At 42.3% G+C, this 21,883-nt stretch overlaps 1 protein-coding gene across 8 annotated transcripts in view; it reads right to left on the bottom strand.

Moving 5' to 3' along the window:
• LOC134349176 (prolyl 4-hydroxylase subunit alpha-2-like) overlaps positions 1-21,883 on the bottom strand; it is a 157,878-nt gene that overhangs the window by 55,152 nt on the left and 80,843 nt on the right. For 6 of the 8 annotated variants that reach the window (XM_063053118.1, XM_063053123.1, XM_063053116.1 and 3 more), the window contains 3 exons: positions 12,384-12,574; positions 7,500-7,676; positions 3,422-3,492 (listed from right to left, as the gene is read on the bottom strand). In XM_063053118.1, coding sequence (XP_062909188.1) covers positions 3,422-3,492; positions 7,500-7,676; positions 12,384-12,574 — 439 coding nt within the window. Of the gene's footprint in view, positions 1-3,421; positions 3,493-3,667; positions 3,739-7,499; positions 7,677-12,383; positions 12,575-21,883 lie in introns of all 8 variants that reach the window. The other 2 variants (XM_063053117.1, XM_063053121.1) reach the window with 1 other exon arrangement.

The following is a 21,883-nucleotide window of genomic DNA, read 5'->3' as shown; positions in this document are numbered from 1 at the left end:
ATTTGTTTTTGTTTTTTGTTGTAGTTTTCTGGTAGACTTAACCTGCTTTTATTGGGAGAAGTTGCTGTAGATCTTGATCATTCTACTCTTGAATTGAGTAAAATAATTTTGTTCTGTATAGAGAGTTTGCTGTACACCCATATATCATGGCAGCGCTGGCAGTAAATACTCAAGTCATCAAGGTGCTCCAGTTTCCTCCCACAGTCCAAAGATGTACCAGTTGGTAGGTTAATTGCTCATTATAAATTGTAAATTATAAATTATTATTAATTGCTCATGGTTAGGCTATGGTTAAATCAGGTTTTTTGCAGATGGCATGGCTTGAAATGCCTGAAAGGCCTATTCAATGCTGTATCTCAATCAATAAGTCATAGAAAGAAACAGCCCTGAGCCCACAACTATTAATTATCCATATACCTTTTTCTGTGGAATCTCTTGTGTTTATGATTTTCTGCTCCATTGCAAAGTCTCTTTGAGACTTGCCTACCCTGAAGAAGTCTAAACCGAACGGGTGTTCGGCGAGACCACCTCTCACTGTTCCCCCTTTGTGATCTCTGCTGCCCTCCGACTCTTTGACTACATGCTCACTCAGACTCACTAGTACAATGACGTGTCCTTCCAGGAAACGTGCCTTGCCCGACCTGCTGAGTTCCTCCAGCAGTTTAGTGTGTTGACCCATATAGACCAATCCCCTTCCATCCTCCTCATGTTCCCAACCTCTCTTAGCAGATTCTACCACACAAGGGGCAATTTGCCGTGGCCGATTAACCGACCAACTGGCACGTCTTTATGACGTAGGAAGTTGCCTGAGCACCAGGAGGAAACCCAAGCTGTCACAGAGAGAATGTGTAAAGTCCACATAGACAGTACTCAAAGCCAGGATTTAACACAGGTCTCTGACAGCGTGAGATAGTAGCTCCGCCAGCTGCATCCCTCTTACACTCTAAATACTCTGAAGTACTTCTCTAATTCATTCTTGAAACAATTACTGAATATGCTTCCATCCCACATTCAGACTGCATTCCCTTCCCCTCCCCTCTTCTATTCCCCACTCTAGCCTCTTGTCTGTTCCCAGCAGCTTATCACCTCTCTCTGGTGCACCTCTTCCTTCCATTTCTCCTATGGTCCACACTCTCCTGCCATCAGATCTCTTCCTCTCCAGCCCTTTATCTTTCCTACCCACTTGGCTTCACCTATCACCTTCTAGCTATCATCCTTCCCCTCCCCCCATCTTTTTATTCTGATGTCTTCTCCATCCTTTCTAGTGCTTTTGGCCCGAAATGTCGACTTTATTAATTTCCATAGATGCGCCCTGCCCTGCTGAGTTCATCCAGCATTTTGCAATTGTTGCTTTGGATTTCCAGCCTCTGCAGACTTCCTTGTGTCCAGAAAAACCTATTTGTCTTACAAAAACCAAATAAAGACATCTTCCATTTAGTTTTTACTTTTAATCTTTGCACTTTAATCAGTAATCTCTATTGGCACAAATGTATGCCTTAAAATATTTAATTTTTTTAAAAAGGCATCCGTTAGTCTTGCGAGACCATGGATCTGTGCCTGGAAAGTCTTCACTCTCCAGGGCACAGGCCTGGGCAAGGTTGTATGGAGGACCAGCAGTTGCCCATGCTGCAAGTCTCCCCTCTCCACGACACCGATGTTGTCCAAGAGAAGGGCATTAGGACCCATACAGCTTGGCACCGGTGTCGTCGCAGAGCAATGTGTGATTAAGTGCCTTGCTCAAGGACACAACATGTTGCCTCAGCTGGGGCTCGAACTCACGACCTTCAGGTCGCTAGTCCAATGCCTTAACCACTTGGCCACACAAAATATTTAATTAAACCTGGTTAATTTGTAGGCAGTATGCTTGCAGAACAGTTTACAGTGCCAGTGATCACTGATCAGGGTTCGATACCCACCTCTGTTGGTAAGGAGTTTGTATGTTCTGCCCCGTGACCACATTAGTTTCCTCTGGGTGCTCTGGTTTCAAACTATATTCTAAAGATGTATGGTTAGGGTTAGTGATTTGTGGGCATACTTGGTTGGCGCCAGAAGTGTGGTGACACTAGTGGGCTGCCTCCAACGCATCACAAATGATGGCTCAAATGAGGCATTTCACTGTATGTTTTGATGTACATATAACAAACAAAGCTAATCTTTAAAAAATATTTCAATCTGGCATCTTAAAGCATATAAATTTCAGTTAATTTGCTACCTATTGTGCCTACTTACTCCCAGATTGTGACATGCCTTAACTTTTACTCAGTCCTCTCTTTCAAAACCTGGATGTGGCATCTATAGACTGCCACTGAACTCATTCCCTGTTCTTAGGCAACACACACAAAATGCTGGAGAAACTCAGCAGGTCAGGCAGTATCTATGGAAAAGAGTCAACGTTCCGGGCTGGGACCCTTCATCAGGACCGAGAAGGAAGTGGAGAGGTCAAAATAAGAAGGTGGGGGGAGGGGAGGAAGAAGTACAAGGTAGCAATTCGTAGTTTGTTCAACCTTGTTGCAGTTCCACACGGACATTCTTTGGCTCCCGATTGCATTTCAAACAGAATTGCTCCTTTCAAAAATGAGGCTGTTTTTTGAGTTGGACAACAACAACTCAACACAGAGATCTGGATTTCGATGCTTTCTCTTTATAGCACCAAAACTTCTCTCTTAGAATCACCCAGTGGTAATTCTGCTATGCTCCATGGGAACCAATGAATTGCTAAAATCGATTCATTTTGAAGAAGTGTTGATTAAATGGATTGATTCATTGATTCTGTTACGGTTACTATTCTGTACACTTATTGAGTATGCCCACAAGAAAATGAATCTGGTAACATATATGTACTGGTAACGTAAGAAAATGAATATGGTAACATTTATGTACTTTGATAATAAGATTTACTTTGAACTTTGAGTGCAGTTACTTGAGAAAGAAGATGAAAATAAGTTTGAGAAAGATAAATCTTGAACGTAAAGTATCGAAGATTCGGTTTCTGCTTTAGACTTCAAAAGATGCATTGAGATACAAAAGGTTTTACAAGGCATGTCCTGAATATATTTGCATGTGTGCATTGGGCCAGTGTATAGAAGAAAATAAAGCAGATCTGGTTGCTACTGAAACAATGCAAGGTTGAAATAGATGATAAGGTATTAAGAGATGCAGATGCTGGAATCAGGAGCAAAGAACTATCTGCTGCAGAAACTCAGTGGGTCGATCCAGAGTTCCTCCAGCAGTTCATTTGCTGAAACAGGAAAAGCATTTGCAAGAAGCTTCAGTGCTAGCAGTAAGCCTTCCACCTTGACATCTTCACATGCAGTTACTGAAATATTGCAAGCCATTTTTTAAAATCCCACTGCAGAGATAGCTTTAAGGGTAAAATGTGCTTTGACTTCCAGAGACTCCTGGCTTTTTGTTCAAAGCTTACCTTTTTGACACTCTGTAATGGGCTACAGTTAGAACACCTGTTTTAGGGTCACGCACAGTTGCTCGGGCCAGCTGTGTTAAAAAAATAAAATGCAATAAATCACAGGACACACACACAAACAACAAGCAAAGCCTCCAGGGTAAGTTTTTGATTGGCCTTCTGATTTGACAGCAGGTAGTTCAAACAGGCTATGGAGCCAATCAAAAAAAACATGGCTGCTTTGGTTGTCATAGCAATCACTCTTACCTCTTACTGATTCTATAGTTCGCTGTCTCTAGGATCCCTGTGACAGAGTTCCTAACTGTGGCTCTGGCCAACTGTGAGATTGAAAGATCAGAAGGTAAGTTGGCTCTCTGCACACACAAACAATAGATTTGCAATTAAATACATATGGACCGATAAAAGGCAAAGCTCCAACCTAGGGTCAATATCTGAACAAGGTTCGATATTGACTACCAATTAAATGACCAAGTGTGTTGTTTATCCCTATCCCATCTCCCAGTAGATGGCTATGGGTTCTGGCACTGTCTCAGCTTCAATTCAACAGTGAGATTAAGGAGCAGGACACAATGGTCCAAGTCATCTTGACAACTTGGCTCATATAGTGTTCACAAAGACTAAACACGAGGAGTGGCAGAGAACAAAGATAGAATATTCAATTGGAGTGAAATTACAATACATTTTTAGGCACTGTTTGTTCCATCATAGTGTTCCATCTTATTAATGCATCAATAACACATCCATTAAAGCTGCAGAACACTTACTTAACCCTGACATGCTTACAAGTGTCAGTCTCTATACTGAGAATCTTTATAGGCAGACCCTGATTAAATTCACCTTTTCTCAACAGATGAATAATCTATTGAATGCTAACCATTATTTACTGATTTTGATTCAGATTTCCAGCAGAGGTATAAGATGATGAGAGGCATTGATCGTGTGAATAGCCAGAGGCTTTTATTGCCAGGGCTGAAATGGCTAAAATGAGGGGGCACAGTTTTAAGGTGCTTGGAAGTAAGTACAGGGGGATGCCAGAGGTAAGTTTAAGAGAGTGGTGCATGTGTGGAATGCACTGCCAGCAAAGGTGGTAGAGGCAGATACAATAGGGTACTTTAAGAGACTTTTAGATAGATACATGGAGCTTAGATAAGTAGAGGGCTATGCGGTAGGGAAATTCTAGGCAGTTACATGGCCTGTAATGTGCTGTAGATTTCTATATTTCATCTGTAGTGTTATTTACTCTTCTGAGAAAAGAAATCTGCCACTTACATTCAATCAAAGCTTAACACAACTCACCCATTACACTGTTGACTCTGAATACTAATGTAAACATGGGGCAGCACAGTTTTATAGTGGTTAGCGTAACACAATTACAGCAAGAGTGACCCAGGTTCAATTTCCGCCACTCACTGTAAGGAATTTGTACGTTTTCTCTATGACTGCATGTTTTTACAGTTTACCCCCACATTCCAAATGAGTTGGTTGGTTAAGCGGTCACGTGGGTGTAATTGGGCAGTGTGGGCTTGTTGGGCCTGTTACTGTGCTGTATCTCCAAATAAAAATTTTTTAAAACTACCAGTTTCAAAAAGGGACTTTGGCAGTCAGAGAAGCACATTTATACAGTGTCCTGAGGCAAGGCAAAAGGTCCCAAAGTATTTTAAGCAGCATTATCAAATAAAATTTGTTATAAGCTACAAATGGGGTAGGGTAGAAAACTACTTTTAAGTAGCATCTCAGAAGTAGTTAAATGGTAATAAAGGCTTAGGGAAGCATTTCAAAGCTTATTGTTGATGCCACTGATAATAAAGTATTTTTTTAAAATTCTAGATTTAAAGTCCTCACATCTATTTACTAGGGGAACTGACTGCTGAGGAATTAAAGCACTGAGATTAGAATGCATGGATCATAATTTTACAGTTACAATAATCCTGATACAAACATCACCTCATTGCTCAACAAATAATTCAATTCACTTGCTGATCCAGTTAAGTTATTCAGAAATCTATTAAACGATGTGGCTTTTGAGGTGACAACAGTTTCAATCAGCTTAGATGGTGAAGTAAAAGATCATGGGGAGAATGCAGAGGGTAGAATGGAGCCTAGAAAGAATTGCATAGCATTTAATTTTATAAATATTAACCAAATGTGCAGTGGTAAATATTGCAGGAATAGGTTACACTCAGGAAAGCAAGTGTTGAATGAAAGATATTTAATATTTTCTTGACTCTCACCATTGGCATTGTCAATCTGGGGTCAGTGAACACGCAGCCCTTAAATGAAAATTGTTTAGTCGATACAAGTTACAGAAATTTAAGTTACAATCTCAATTAAGGAATTAGGGGTTAAATCTCAATTAGGGGTGCATTTCTGTAGCACCCCTAACAAGGCAATTTGCAACTAATGCTGGCATTCGGTGTGTAACAAGTTCACACAACAGCAGTCAATAACTAGATGTGATACTTGATGTAATATTTCTTGGGGAACAGTATTAGGCTCGGATATTGTGGAAGCCAAATTTTGTTCTCTGCTGAGGCAGTCCGGAACAGGGTTTAATGACTCCTAACACAACAGACAGTGCTGTTGTTCCTCAGACCAGTGCTGGAGGGTTAACCTTGATCAGGGGTTCCCAACCTGGGGTCCATGGACCCCTCGGTTAACAGGAAGGCTTCATGGCATTAAAAAAAAGGTTGAGAACCCCGGCCTACACTCTTGTGCTGAATTCTTTGGAACTGGATCCCGAAACAAATATTTTCTGACACAGCACTCGAATGCTAGCAAATGTCGCTGCAATGACGGGGCTGAGGCGTAATTCAGGATTTATTCTACTGACAAATATTCGAAAGAATTTTTTTAAAAATACTGTAAATGCTGGAAATCTAAAATAAAACCAGGAAATGCTGGAAGGATACAGAATGAGGACCCAGTTTTCCCCTATCATAGATACTCACTCTGCCTCTCCCTCCACCCTTCCTGCAGCTGAAGGAGATTCTTTTCACTCCAGTCCAGCTGTGGTGAAGGGTCTTCAACCTCAAATGTTAACTCTGATTCCTATTCTTCTTCTCTTCCCACAGTTGTGGCCTGATCTGTTCAGTATTCCCAATATTTTTGGTTAAAACTTCAATCCCCATCTTCATTTATCATTTGCTCAAGTATTGTTAATTGCAGTTAAATATCAAACTATTCAGCAATTCTAAAAAAACGAGAAGTACATTTCATGGAAGCACAGGAGTTGATCCTCGATGATGAAACCTTTCTCCTCGTTACCACTACCTTTAATATCTTTTCCGAGGGAACGCGAGCCAGCCCCAGCACTCCATTCCAAACAAAGTTATAAAACAGCAGATAATGTGCCGATATTTTATGACGTGGCAATATTTAATTAACATCAACAGTGGTGGGATAAGCATAACAAACCAGAAGCAGTTGCCCTGTAATCATAGGGATATTCGGGCCTTCATTCTCCTCCAACCAAACATTGACAACAAAACAAATGGCATTTTCAATTTAGTTGAAAATGATTATCTCAGTTTCTTGTCTGCAGGACCAGAGTTGCACAGTGATCCGAATAACAAATGTTCTGTTTTTGGAGGGAAGCCAGACAATGTGCAGTTGAAATAGCTACCAGCCATTAGATTGGAATAAAATTCTCTTTTCCAAACTAGAATCCTTACACTAAATTAAATTTGTTTTTGTTTAATCATGCAATGGCTGGAATTTGTTAATTCTATCATTCTTTTCCAAGTGGATTAGGCAAGCTTTATAATATTTGAATGAAGTTCCTCTAATAATTTCCATATATGACTGAATGCATTATGCATATTAAGGTCAAAGTACACCTCAACACCACAGTGAAAGATGCACAATTGAACTAAAATGTGGAATATCAAATAAACACAGCTTGCTAGAGCACATCATTGTGGCTTTTGATAGAAGCAGCAAGGTCACCTATTTTACTAACGAAAAATGTCTTTATGTCACAGCCCCCAATATCAAACAGTCAGTTGTGTAAAACTGTATTTCACAACAAGATGCCAGTTAGGTGCTTTTTAAAGGAAATTAAGCAGTATTCTTCACTCACCCGGGGCTTGGCTAAGTCTTTAATTCTTTCGATTTCTGCATCAGACAACACCTCATAGTATCGAACAATATGCGGACTGTCCCATTCATCTTCTTCTTTGATGGGGGCAATGAGCAACCGAGGGTTACTGTTGCCGTTGTGGTAACGACAGAACAGCCGCCTTTGTCTTCGAGCAGTCTGCAAGAAAGTAGTTCAATGAAAAAATTCCCTTTCAATTTAAGTGCAGTTTCAACATCCTTCTCCTCTCCTAAAGAGGATTTTCTAGATCATGCGGCTATTCCCCTCACCAGTTGTTGGTACTAGTATTTAAAATATCATTACAGAATGAATAATAGGTCAGAGAATAGAAGCTGTCTATTCAGCCTCTCATCTCCATGCAGACCTTTGAGAAAGAGCTGTTCAGATAATCCCATTATATTGTTCTTTCCAATATTTATTTCCAATATTCATCCAATTTACTATTGAATACTCTTATTGAAGTTGCTTCCTGCAGACTTTCCAGTTCATATCCCCGTACATATGAAATAATTCCTGACTCCACTATCCTCACTAACCTGTAGGCCTTCGACACTTCCACTTACCACCGTTCAGCCTTATGCCATTACATTAAAGTGTAAAATTTTAAAATTATTATTTTTCTCATAGTTTAACCTCCACAAAACGTTACAGTTAACTTTAACTGGCACTGAAAGCGGAGGTCATGAGCCAGTCCTCATCAGGGGATCAGAGGTGGTGAGGGTCAGTAACTTTAAATTCCTTGGTGTTATCATTTCAGAAAATGTGTCCTGTGCCCAGCACTTAGGATCAATTATGAAGAAAGCACGGCAATGCCTCTACTTCCTTAGAAGTTTGTGGAGAATTGGCATGACATCTAAAACTTTGAGAAACTTCTATAGATGTGTAGTGGAGAGTATATTGGATGCATCACAGACTGGTATGGAAACGCCAATACCCTGAACAGAAACTCCTCCAAGAAGGATATGGCCCGGTCCGTCAAAGGTAAAGCTCTCTGCATTAAGCACATCTATATGGAGCACTGTTGCAGGAATGCGATATCCATCATCAAGTACCCTCACCACCCAGGCCATGCTCTCTTCTTGCTGCTGCCATTGGAAAGAAGAAACAGAAGCCTCAAGACCCACATCACCAGGTTCAGGAACAATTATCACCCCTCTGTCATCAGGCCCTTGAACCAGTGGGAATAACTTCGCTCAACCTCACTTGCCCCATCACTGAAATGCTCCCACAACCTATGGACTCACTTTCAAGGACTCTACATCTCATGTTCTCAGGAGGAATGGAGACAGGCTAGCCCCTATTGACATCAATGGATCTGGGGTTGAGAGGGTGAACAGCTTTAAGTTCCTGGGCACACACATCACCGAGGATCTCACGTAGTCTGTACATACCGGCTGTGTGGTGAAAAAAGCACAACAGCGTCTCTTTCACCTCAGACAGTTGAAGAAGTTTGGTGTGGGGCCCCAAATCCTAAGAACTTTCTACAGGGCACAATTGAGAGCATCCTGACTAGCTGCATCACTGCCTGGTATGGGAACTGTACTTCCCTCAATCGCAGGACTCTGCAGAGAGTGGTACGGACAGCCCAGCATATCTGTAGATGTGAACTTCCCACTATTCAGGACATTTACAAAGACAGGTGTGTAAAAAGGGCTGTGAAGGGTCACTGGGGACCCAAGTCACCCCAATCACAAACTATTCCAGCTGCTACCATCTGGGAAACGGTACCGCAGCATAACAGCCAGAACCAACAGGCTCCGGGACAGCTTCTTCCACCAGGCCATCAAGCTGATCAATTCATGCTGACACAACTGTATTTCTATGTTATATTGACTGTCCTGTTGTACATATTACTTATTACACATTACTATAAATTACATATTGCACATTTAGACGGAGACATAATGTAAAGATTTTTACTCCTCATGTATATGAAGGATGTAAATATTAAAGTCAATTCAATTCAATTCAGAATGTATTGCTTATTTATTTATTTATTATTAGTAGTACTTCTTTCCTCTTGTATTTGCACAGTTTGTTGTCTTTTGCACATTGGTTGTTTGTCCTTCCTGTTGGGTGAGGTGTTTCATTGATTCTATTGCGTTTCTTGGGTTTACTGTGTGTGCCCATAAGAAGGTGAATCTCAGAGTTGTATATGGTGATATATATGTACTTTGATAACAAAATTTCGTTTGAACTATGCCTATGCTTGTTTATATATAATCGTCTATACATTCACATGTAATTGCTCAGTGAATTTTTCAGTAATTGTATCATTGCTGATTCTGTATTTTTCTGGAAATGTCTCTGCAGCAGGTGTCATGCCACTGAATCTGGCTATGCCATAAATTATTCTTATCACTAGAATGCCTGTAATCCATTTAGTCTGAACTATATTTTAAGTAGATCACGGAGACTCCTTTGTTCTTTGTCTTTTTTTCTATGTTTGTTCTTTGTTCTTATAACACTTAATAAAAGGCCAAAACCAGTAAGTTTCATGCCTCATTCTTGACTTCCGAAGAACCTTTGGATCACAAAATCAACAGGATCCAACAATGCTATTCCTACTGTTCCCTTCCCCCATCTGCCTATCTCCATCAACCCTATTGCCTGGATCCATCTATTGTCTGGCAGCTCTTGCTTCACCCCTTCCTCTGCCTGTATACACTGGCCAATCTTCCTTCCATGTTACCGCCCCAAAACGTCAGCTGCCCATTCCCTTCCAGAGATGTTGCCTAACTTGCTGAGTTCCTCCAGCATTGTGTGTGTTGCTCTTCATTAAACTACACTTTTACTGACCAAAAGTCTTCACTCTGCGTTATTGAGCTTTCTACCAATTAGTTGAAATACCCCTCAAAAAGGCAACAGCTGTCTCATTCACAAAATTCCCTCCAATAAAGATGTGCTGGGAATGCAGTCCAACCTTTATCAAAATGAAATACAATTTTCCATAGCTTACTCTCAAACATGGCACAAATAAATCTCCTTCAAAAATTTGTTTTCCTTCAGAACTTCAAGAGTTCCAAACATTTTCTCAACACCTATTAACACAGACTTTACCTTCACAACCTGTACAAAGTACATTTATTAAGGTAATACAATCTTAAAAGAGATGCTATCAATTCCTATATGATATCACTGGGAAGCTCTGTCAGATTCAGCATCAGAATCAGGTTTAATATCTCCTGCATATGTTGTGAAATTAGTTAACCTTGCGGCAGCAATACAATGCAATACATGATAATATAGAGAAAATATTGAATTACAGTACGCATAAATAGTTAAATTAAGATAAGTAGTGCAAAAACAGAAATTTTAAAAAAGTAGTGAGTTAGTGATCACAGGTTCAATGTCCATTTAGAAACCAGATGGCAGAGGGGAAGAAGTTCCTGAATCGCTGAGCGTGTGCCTTCGGGTTTCTGTACCTCTTTCCTAATGGTAACAATGAGAAGAGGGCAAGTCCTGGGTGATGGTGGTCCTTGATGATGGAAGCTGCTTTTCTAAGGTAACGCTCCCTGAAGATGTCTTGAATACTATGAAGGCTACAACACATGATGGAGCTGACTAATTTTATAACTCTGCTGCTTACTTCGATCCTGTGCAGTAGCACCTCAATAGCCAGTGAGAAAGCTCTCCATGGTACATCTGTAGAAGTTTTTAAGTGTTTTAGGTGACAAACCAAATCTCCCTAAACTGCTGACGAAATATAGCCGCTGACTTGCATTCTTTATAGCTGATATGTTGGGACCAGACAAGATCCTCAGAGATATTGACACCCACAAACTTGAAATTGCTCAAATCTCTCCACTTCTGATCCCTCTATGAGGATTGATTCATGTTCTCTTGTCTTACCCATTCTGAAGTCCACAATCAGCTCTGTCTTTGGTAACTTGACCAGTTCTTAGACCATTAAGGTAACTCAGGCAACAAGATTTTACTGTGCACAGTATCCAAATTCAAGCCATCTTATGAAACTCCAATATCTGCCATATCTACTACTGCAACCCATCAGGAAATAAATAATATCCTTATTTTGGAAGCTATCCTAATTCTGCTTAATGTCTCATTATCACCATTAGGTGCTGTGTCGTATGACGCAAGCAATCATGTTCTCTATAACTATGCAAACATGAGAAAATCTGCAGATGCTGGAAATTCAAGCAACACACACAAAATGCTAGTGGAACGCTGAAACGTTGACTGTATTTCTTACTATAGGTGCTGCCTGGCCTGCTGCATTCCACCGGCATTTTGTGTGTTTCTCTATAACTATGATTGGCAATTTTTTCTACAGAAGTAGTTTGCCATTGCCTTCTTTTGGGCAATGCCTTTACAAGAGAGGTGACCTCAGCCGTTATCAATACCCTTCAGAGATTGTCTGCCTGGCATCAGTGGTTACATAACCAGGACTTGTGATATGCATCAGCTACTCATACAACCATCCATCACCTGCTCCATGTCTTCACGTGACCTTAATTGGGCTGGGGGAGGGAGGGTTAAGCAGGTGCCACAGCTTGCCCAACAGTGATTTGCAAGCTAGTGGAGGGAAGGAGCGCCTTACACTTCCTTTGGTAGAGACGTATCTCCACAGTGCCACCCATTTAAAAGTCACTTGGTTAGTTACACCTTGCCCAATGGTGACTTGCAGGCTAGTGGAGGAAAGCAGCACTTTGCACCTCCTTTGGGAGAGATGTATCTCCGCCCACCACCCGAGCTTCATGTCTAATTCAAGAATATCTTAACTTGGAAAGAATAAATCCCATTTGTTTTATTGTGCACAAGCATAAATCAATTACAAACATAAAAGTAATTCTATTGTACAACACAGAACAGTTTCCTATTCCAACTATTTTGTCGTGTTCTTACCATCTTAATTCCTTCCCCTCGGCACAGAGCTTCATAAGTATCCCGCTCGGGTAAGTAGTCAACTGGTGGTGTATATTTCACACCCTGAGATTCAGAGGATTCTACGTCTGACTCTTCATCAGCTTGCTTCTGTTGTCTTAGTAGGTTATTAAAATAGTTGAGGTTACTCTTGGCTCTTAAGTGTTTTGGATCTGAACATGGAGGGAAGCAATAAGATAGCATTAAATAATAAATCATTTTTAAAACTTTAGTTCAGGAAATAAAATTGATAAAGCCCACACGAATGGGATTAGACAGCAACCAGCATTCAGTGCCACATTTATGGGCACTAACATAGCATGCCCATAACTTACTTACTCTAACCTGTATGTCTTGGGAAGGTGGGAGAAAATTGGAGCACCTAGAGCAGGGGTTCCCAACCCTTTTTATGCCACGGACCCTTACCATTAACCAAGGTGCTGTGGACCCCAGGATGGGAACCCCTGATGAGAGGAACCCCATGCAGTCATCCAAAACCTGCTTGGAGGCAGTGGAGGGAAGCAAGACTGAATCTTACAGCTTGAGCTGCAAAGCAATTGCACTAACTGCTACACCAGCGGTCCCCAACCTCCGGGCTGCGGACAGGTACTGGGCCGCAAAGCATGTGCTACCGGGCCATGAGGAAACGATATGAGTCTGCTGCACCTTTCCTCATTCCCCGTCCCGCACTGTTGAACTTGAACATAGGGTTGCCAACCGTCCCATATTAGCCAGGACATCCCGTAAATTGGGCTAAATTGGTTTGTCCCATACGGGACTGCCCTTGTCCCGTATTTCCCCCACTACGGTAGAGCGTTCCTATGAAACCTTTCGTGCTGAAATGGTGTGAAGTGAAGAAGCAATTGCCATGAATTTATGTGGGAAAATTTTTTGAGCGTTCCCAGACCCAAAAAAAACCTACCAAATCATACCAAATAACACATAAAACTTAATTAACACTAACATATAGTACAAGCAGGAATGACAAGATAAATACACAGCCTATATAAAGTAGAAATAATGTATGTACAGTGTAGTTTCACTTAACAGAATTGGGAAGATTAACCCAAAACCGATTTGTAGAAAAAAAATCGGCATGTACACGCATGTGCACGACACGCATGCGCACACCGGTGCCCACGCAAGGCTTCATGGTCATGGTAGTCTTTCTCGGGGTAAACACAAGTGTCCCGTATTTGACTGCAACTTTTGTCCCTTATTTGGGATTCAGAAAGTTGGCAACCCTACTTGAACACCCCCCCCCTCAGGTCGGCCTGTCCGCAAAAATATTACCAATATTAAACCGGTCCTCGGTGCAAAAAAGGTTGGGGACCCCTGTGCTACACTAACAGACAGTGGTACAGATGGATTTGGGGTTCAAGTCCATTGTTCCCTGAAAGAAACAACTTGCGCTGATATGATGTCGGAGAGGGAGTACCGCATGCGTGCCTTCATTGGTTGGGGCATTAGGTATAAACCCTGAGGAATCTTGGGGCAGCTAGGAAAGATATGAAGGCTTTGGCCAGGGTATTTACTAGGATGTTATCTGGAGTGCTGGAGACCGAGGAGTGACCTACCTGATAGATGTACTTAAAATTATGAGAGGCAAAGATAGGCCAAATAAACTCTTTATCCTACAGTGGAAATGTCAAAAATTAAAGTCAAAGTACATTTATTGTCAAAGTACGTATACTACATACAACCTTGAGATTCGTCTCCTTATAGGCAGCCATAAAACAAAGAAACCCAATAGAACTCATTAAAAAAAAGACCTTCAAGTACTTAAAATGCAGGGAAATAAAACAAATTGTGCAAACATCAAAAGTGAGCAGACAACAAAAATGAGTCCATAGCCACGAAGCAGTCTTCATTGCATTTCTCTTTCCCTTCTGCACCACAGACCCATGCTCAGTGCCTGTGGCCCGGCTGCTGTGGCATTCCCCTGGGAGGTCATCCCCAACAAGAGTATACTTATTTTTGGGGGGAATGGCCACAGAGTTGCTCTGCACTAACTGCCTATTCACATTTCCATTTCTCCTGACAGTCACCCAGCTACTTGCCTTCTGCAGAGACTACTTCCCTGTAACTCTGATCGATGATCTCCTCACTCTCCCGTCTATGCCAAAGATCATTCAGCTGCTGCACCAGATCCCTAGCATGGTCTTCAAGTAGCTGCAGCTGGATGTACTTCACTCAGATGTAGTTCCCTGGGAGACTCGAGGTCTCCCAAGACTCCAACATCTGGCATGAAGAACACACAATGGCCATTTACTAATCTAGTTACAGTAAAGGGGAAAAAAAAGGAACCTTAACAGAAAGTTACCCACAGCCAACGCATCTTTCAAGCCGAAAACCTCCTTTGAGCCAAAACCTGACATTTCTACTCTCACCACTGGCCTACTCCTAACAATAGCCACCCTGCTTGTACCTTCTGTACTTTTAAACAAGCATCGCCGACCTGCAAAAAAACCTCCTCGCTGTGCTGTTCCTGCCACTGACCGGGCCGCTGGAATGAGCCCAAACGCCTGCGAAGCCCTCCTTTTAACCATGCGCTGCCGACCTGCGAGAAACCTCGCTATGCTCTGCTCCTGCCACTGATTGGACCGCCAGAATCTCAACTCCGAAAGGGAAGTTACAGGCCTGATTGCAGTGATCGTTTACCAGAAAAAGTGCGATTAATAAAATAATTAGCATTTCTCTTTGTTTTGTTTGCCACTTGTATGTAAATGCTAAGCTTCACCTGCGCTACATTAAACCGGAAGGGTATAGATATTAGGCAAAAAGGAAATAGGATACGTGTGAGGCAACTGTGCTTCTTTTTTCTTTTCAAACGCACAGAGAGTGGTAATAGCCCAGAATATGCTGACAGAAGAAGGTAACAGCTTTTAAAAGGTGTTCTGAGGAATTCAGACTATGTGCACACACAGATGGGACTAATTTGGCAACATGGTTGGGGCAGATGTGGTGGCCAATGGACAAAGAGCCTGTTCAACATTCTGAATGTTTGCACCACACAAGTGGCAGGGAATAACCAACTCCAGAAGTTCCCCGGAAACTCCAGAAGTGTGCCAACCGTTTCTCCTTTGGATCTCAAGTTACTTACTTTCACAAACTTCTCCACTATACATATCTTGAGGCTCAATGGAATAAAATCTCATAGTCAATTATTGTTGCTCAGGCAGGGCAAAAAATTTGTGGATCACTGTCCAATTCCCCATACCTTTCTATCACTCATGCTGCCCAAGAAAATCAGTGGTGAAAGGAACGTTCTTGGTCCCACTAGCTGTGAAAATTGGACAGTCATTCAGTGCCATTGTAAAGGCCTACAGCTTGGACCATATTGCGTTTAATAGATCAAAGTCTCCATTCGTCTAGTTTCAGTTGTGTTGAGAGCAACAGAATTTGAGGAATAAGTGTCTGAAACAGTATTATTTCATAACTTCCGGGCCTATTACCCAGCTCAGGCAAGATTCTAAACACCAAATGCTGAACTACGCAACTGCAGAAAAAGTGTTAGTTAATACTGTTTGCATTTGGGTGTCTGTTTTATATTCATATGCATATAAAAGAATCCAACTCAGAATGTTTAAAATAATGTTTCAATGTCACAAAAGCAGACAAGTGGGTACGGTCAGGCATAACATTCCGAATATTTCCCCAGCAGGTCGTGGCAACGCGGCGACTAAACAAAGGAACAACTATAAAGTAAGAAGTCACTCACTAAATGTAGTTAAACAGAGGAAGGAAAATTAAGAAATGTATTGAAAGGAATTTTTTTCACCAGTTACCATTTGGTCCCTTTAAAATGCTGGATATCTTTTCCAGCATAATTGAACGATGACTCATTCAGTACAGAATTTAACCAGAACATTTTTTAGTTGTGACCTGGGTATGAGCTAAATATTTAAATAAGACAAACCTTCTGGACCATCTCTACATCAGACCACACTTCCTTTGCTGATGTTTGCTGTCAGTGTTCTACACATTTAATCCCATCATTACGCCATGTTAAGTAATATATCTTGGACGGACATAGGGGCACCATAGTTCAATTTAAGTCAGCGAAAAGAATTCTCTGTCAGTGCTTAGAAAGATGATTGCATAGATTCACATTAATGAATCTAATGTCAGATAATCATACTGAAGTTGTACGAAGGCTGCAATTTTCATTCAAGCTATTGTGGTCGACAGCAGATTTCTGTGGCATTCATGAACTCAGCATCTGGACTTTTTATATTTGTGTGGCTGTATTTTACTGATATCTTACACATGCTTGCTATCTTGTATGTGCAATGTGTGACTGTTCATACTGTGCTTTGCACCTTGGTCCCAGAGTAAACTGTCTCATTTACCTGTATTCATGGATATTCATGTGTGGTTGAAGGACGATTAAACTTGCATTGAATTGAATTAAGTTCAATTGATGTGCTATCTCTTGAAATAACCATGAAGTTGATAGGTTAACATGAGGAAATCTTCAGATGCTGGAAATTCAAGCAACACACATAAAAAATGCTGGTGAATGCAGCAGGTCAGGCAGCATCTATAGGAAGAGGTACAGTCGATGTTTTGGGCTGAGACCCTTCGTCAGGACTAACTGAAAGATGAGATAGTAAGAGATTTGAAAGTGGGGGGGGAGGGGGAGATCCAAAATGATAGGAGAAGACAGGAGGGGGAGGGTTGGAGCCAAGTGCTGGAAAGTTGATTGGCAAAAGAGATACAAGGCTGGAGAAGGGAGAGGATCATGGGACGGGAAGCCTCGGGAGAAAGAAAGGCAGAGGGGAGCCCAGAGGATGGAGAGCAGGCAAGGAGTTATAGTGAGAGGGACAGAGGGAGAAAAAAGAGAGAGAGAAAAAAGGGGGGTGGAATAAGTAAATAAGGGATGGGGTATGAAGGGGAGGAGGGGCATTAACGGAAGTTAGAGAAGTCAATGTTCATGCCATCAGGTTGGAGGCTACCCAGACGGAATATAAGGTGTTGTTCCTCCAACCTGTGTGTGGCTTCATCTTGACAGTAGAGGAGGCCATGGATAGACGTATCAGAATGGGAATGGGACGTGGAATTAAAATGTATGGCCACTGGGAGATCCTGCTTTCTCTGGCGGACAGAGCATAGGTATTCAATGAAACGGTCTCCCAGCCTGCATCAGGTTTCACCTATACATAGAAGGACGCAGCGGGAGCACTGGATGCAGTATATCACCCCAGCCGACTCACAGGTGAGGTGTCGCCTCACCTGGAAGGACTGTCTGGTAGTGAGAGAGGAAGTGTAAGGGCATGTGTAGATGTGTAGCACTTGTTCCGCTTACAAGGATAAGTGCCGGGAGGGAGATTGGTGGGAAGGGATGGAGGGGACGAATGGACAAGGGAGTCGCGTAGGGAGCGATCCCTGCGGAAAGCAGAAAGGGGGGGAGGGAAAGATGTGCTTGGTGGTGGGATCCCATTGGAGGTGGCAGAAGTTACAGAGAATTATATGTTGGACCCAGAGGCTGGTGGGGTGGTAGGTGAGGACAAGGGGAACCCTATTCCTAGTGGGGTGGCAGGAGGATGGGGTGAGAGCAGATGTGCGTGAAATGGGAGATGTGTTTGAGAGCAGAGTTGATGGTGGAGGAAGGGAAGCCCCTTTCTTTAAAAACGGAAGACATCTCCTTCGTCCTGGAATAAAAAGCCTCATTCTGGGAGCATATGTGGCAGAGACGGAGTAATTGTGAGAAGGGGAAGGCATTTTTGTAAGAGACAGGGTGGAAAGAGGAATAGTCCAGGTAGCTGTGAGAGTCCGTAGGCTTATAGTAGACATCAGTAGATAAGCTGTCTCCAGAGATAGAGACAGAAAGATCAAGAAAGGAGAGGGAGGTATCAGAAATGGACCAGGTAAACTTGAGGGCAGGGTGAAAGTTGGAGGCAAAATTAATGAAGTCAACGAGCTCAGCATGCGTGCAGGGAGCAGCGCCAATGCGGTCGTCGATGTAGTGACAGAAAAGTGGGTGACAGGTACCTGTATAGGCTTGGAACATGGATTGTTCCACAAAGCCAACAAAAAGGCAGGCATAGCTGGGACCCATACAGGTGCCCATGGCTACACCTTTAGTTTGGAGGAAGTGGGAGGATCCAAAGGAGAAATTATTAAGAGTAAGGACTAATTCCGCTAGACAGAGGAGAGTGGTGATAGAGGGGAACTGGTTAGGTCTGGAATCCAAAAAGCGGAGAGCTTTGAGACCTTCCTGCTGGGGGATGGAGGTATATAGGGACTGGACATCCATGGTGAAAATAAAGCAGTGGGAGCCAGGGAACTTAAAATCATTGAAAAAGTTCAGAGCGTGAGAAGTGTCATGAACATAGGTGGGAAGGGATTGAACAAGGGGAGATAAAACAGTGTCAAGGTATGCAGAAGTGAGTTCGGTGGGGCAGGAGCAAGCTGAGACAATAGGTCTACCTGGACAGGCAGGTTTGTGGATCTTGGGTAGGAGGTAGAAATGGGAAATGCAGGGTGTGGGAACTATAAGGTTGGTAGCAGTGGATGGGAGATCTCCTGAGCTGAAAGTTGGTGATGGTGTGGGAGACAATTGATAGGTTCCTGATTACTAAGGGCATCAAAGGTTACGGGGAGAACACAGGAGAAATGGGGTTGAGAGGGATAATAAATCAGCCATGATGGAATGGCAGAGCAGATCCAATATGCCAAATGGCTTAATTCTGCTCCTATGCCTCATGGTCTTTATATGTATTTCTGTCCACAGATGAGCCAATGGCCCTCGAAAATAGTTTGGTTGTTTTGCAAATTTGAACATTCGGCAGAGCCTAACTCTCCACTGTGCCTGTGGTTTGCCATTGTCTTTGATAAAAGGTGGTCTCCCTGCAGGGTGCATAGCTGCTGCTGGGACCCTGATGGAAGTTAGCCCCCTTCAAATATTACCTTGTTCTCCTTCAGTCTCTGTACTCCCAGCAAATGTGACCCCAACATTCATCCCTCATTTGAAGTGAGGGTTATTTCCTATAAACCACAACCCCCCATCCCCCCAATCCGCTCATCAAATAACTTGACAGAGGACATTCCGGTCTGAATCTTCAGCTCAAACTACACTCATTCTGTACATCCTATACCTAAGGAAGTGGCCGCTGAGTGTATGTTTATGGACTTCTGCTGCTGTAGCCCATCCATTTTAAGGTTCGACAGGCTGTGCATTCAGACATGCTTTATGGCACATGACTCTTCTAATGTATGGTTATTTGAGCTACTGTTACCTTCCTCTCAGCTTGAACCACTCTGGCCATTCTCTTCCGATAGCTTTCATTAACAAGATATTTTTGACCACAGAACTGCCACCCACAGGGAGTATTTTTTCGTACCATTCTCCATAAATTCTAGAGACTGTTGTGTGTGAAAATCCCAAGAGATCGACAGTTTCAGAGATACTCAAACCACCCCTTCTGGCACCAACAATCATTGAATAGTAAAGTCACTTAGGTCACATTTCTTCACCATTCTGATGTTTGGTCCGAATAACAACTGAACCTCTTGATCACATCTACATGCTTTTATGCATTAAATTGCTGTCTTGTGATTAGATAATTAAATATTTGCATCAACGAGCAGGTGTACAGGTGTACCTAGTAAAGTGGCCACTGAGCATACAGGCCATTACTCATTTCCTTCAGCTATTATTTCCAACACTGACCCTACTTAATCAAACCACCCAATGCAAATTTACCCTTTCACCACCCCAAACCCCCAACCTGCAGTTTGACCTACCCAAAATCCTTTGGTGAAGCACACGAAGGACAGGTCTTTCATTGGATAAGGCTGCTTCCATAGCAATCACTGCGAAAGGCTTCTTGCCTACCAAGCCTGCTATTGAACAACTCATGAAAAAAGCCTTCGTTGCTCACCTTGCAAAGGCTTCTTAGTTAATCACTGACCAAATTCTGAATATTTCTCATATGGGAAGTCAATTCAGAAAAGCAAAAGCATCACAAGGTTGTCAAAGCTGTTTAAACATTACCTAAGATCAAATTTTGCAACTCTGTATGCCTAGGAAGGTTCAACCTAAACACCTCAATCTGCCCTGTTCTCCTATTGTGAGCAAATCAATACTCGCGTCCTTCAACGGATACGCAGTAGGCAGCAACCTAACATGTGGCTTCACTGCATTGTATGGAAGCTACACTATGGCGGACAAGAAGGCTCTATAACGGTAGGCAAAGATGCCAGCACCAGCCTACCCGCCATCAAGAGAATAAACAGTATACCAAAAGATGCCGGAGAAAGGCCAGTAACATCATGAAGGATCCCACCCACCCTGCTCACGGACTGTTTCTCCCACTCCCATAAAGGAGGAGGCTACATAACATTCAAGCAAGGACCACCAGGCTCAAAAGTAGTTACTTTCCCCAAGGAGTAGGGCTGATCAACACCTCCACCCATTAACACCCCCTACCACTAGTACTACTTTACCATTTCCTGTCAGTCACCTTACGTACGGATAAGGTGACTGGCACCTTATACACTTTTCAAGAAGTAGAAGCAATACAAGAAGAATTGGGAAAAGTGCACATCATAAACACAAGAGATTCTGCAGATGCTGGAAATCATGAGCAACACACCCAAAATGCTGGAGGAACTCAGTACGCCAGGCAGCATCTATGGAGGGAAGAAACAGTTAACACTGTATTGGCCTGAAGCGTCAACTGTTTATTCATCTCCATAGCCGCTGCCCAACTTGCTGAGTTCCAAAGTACATCATACTGGATTTTGAATGTTCATCGCCCTCCTGAATCCCCAACCTGACTTCGCCTGACCTCATTTCCTTTGGTGAAGCACTTGAAAGACAATGCTTCGACTGGATAAAGCTGCTAATGTAGCCATCATTATGTAAAGTTCCTGTGCTGTCAAGCACGTTTGACCCGCTCTGACAATGTGATGTTCCTGCTGCTTTACAGTATTTTTTTGTATGAGAAACATGCAAGTGTAAAATTTGGTCATAAACACAAGGGATTCTACAGATGATGGAAATTCAGAGTAAATCAGGGTTGCTAAGGATGCCTGCAGAGAAAGTATCTCAGAGTTGTATGTGGTGACATGTATGTACTGTGATAATAAATTTTACTTTGAACTTTTGAATTTTTATACGCACAAATGCTGGAGGGACTCTGCAGGTCAGGCAGCACCTATGGAGAGAAATAAGGAGCCTATATTTCAGGTCAAAACTTTTCATCAGGATTGGAAAGGAAGGCAGAAGAAGACAGAATTACTAAATATTACCAGAAACTAGCAAAATGTGGTCAGTGCCGTTGTAAACTTTTGGAAATCACTCAATTCCCAGCAGCTCCTGGACAAGCTGGAGAGTTGGAAGTCATACACAACATTTTTCCAGTCCACACTGTCTCATTTGCAGTGTGCTTGCTGGAGGGCATTTTCTTTTAGTAATTGTTCTTTTTTTGTGTGTATATTCAGGTCCCAGTCTTTCAAATCAAGCAAGGGAACAC

The sequence above is a fragment of the Mobula hypostoma genome, chromosome 7 (genome assembly GCF_963921235.1).
Source record: "Mobula hypostoma chromosome 7, sMobHyp1.1, whole genome shotgun sequence".
Lineage (NCBI taxonomy): Eukaryota > Metazoa > Chordata > Chondrichthyes > Myliobatiformes > Myliobatidae > Mobula > Mobula hypostoma.
Note: the sequence above shows the minus strand (reverse complement) of the source record. Positions and strands in the feature narration are given on the sequence as shown.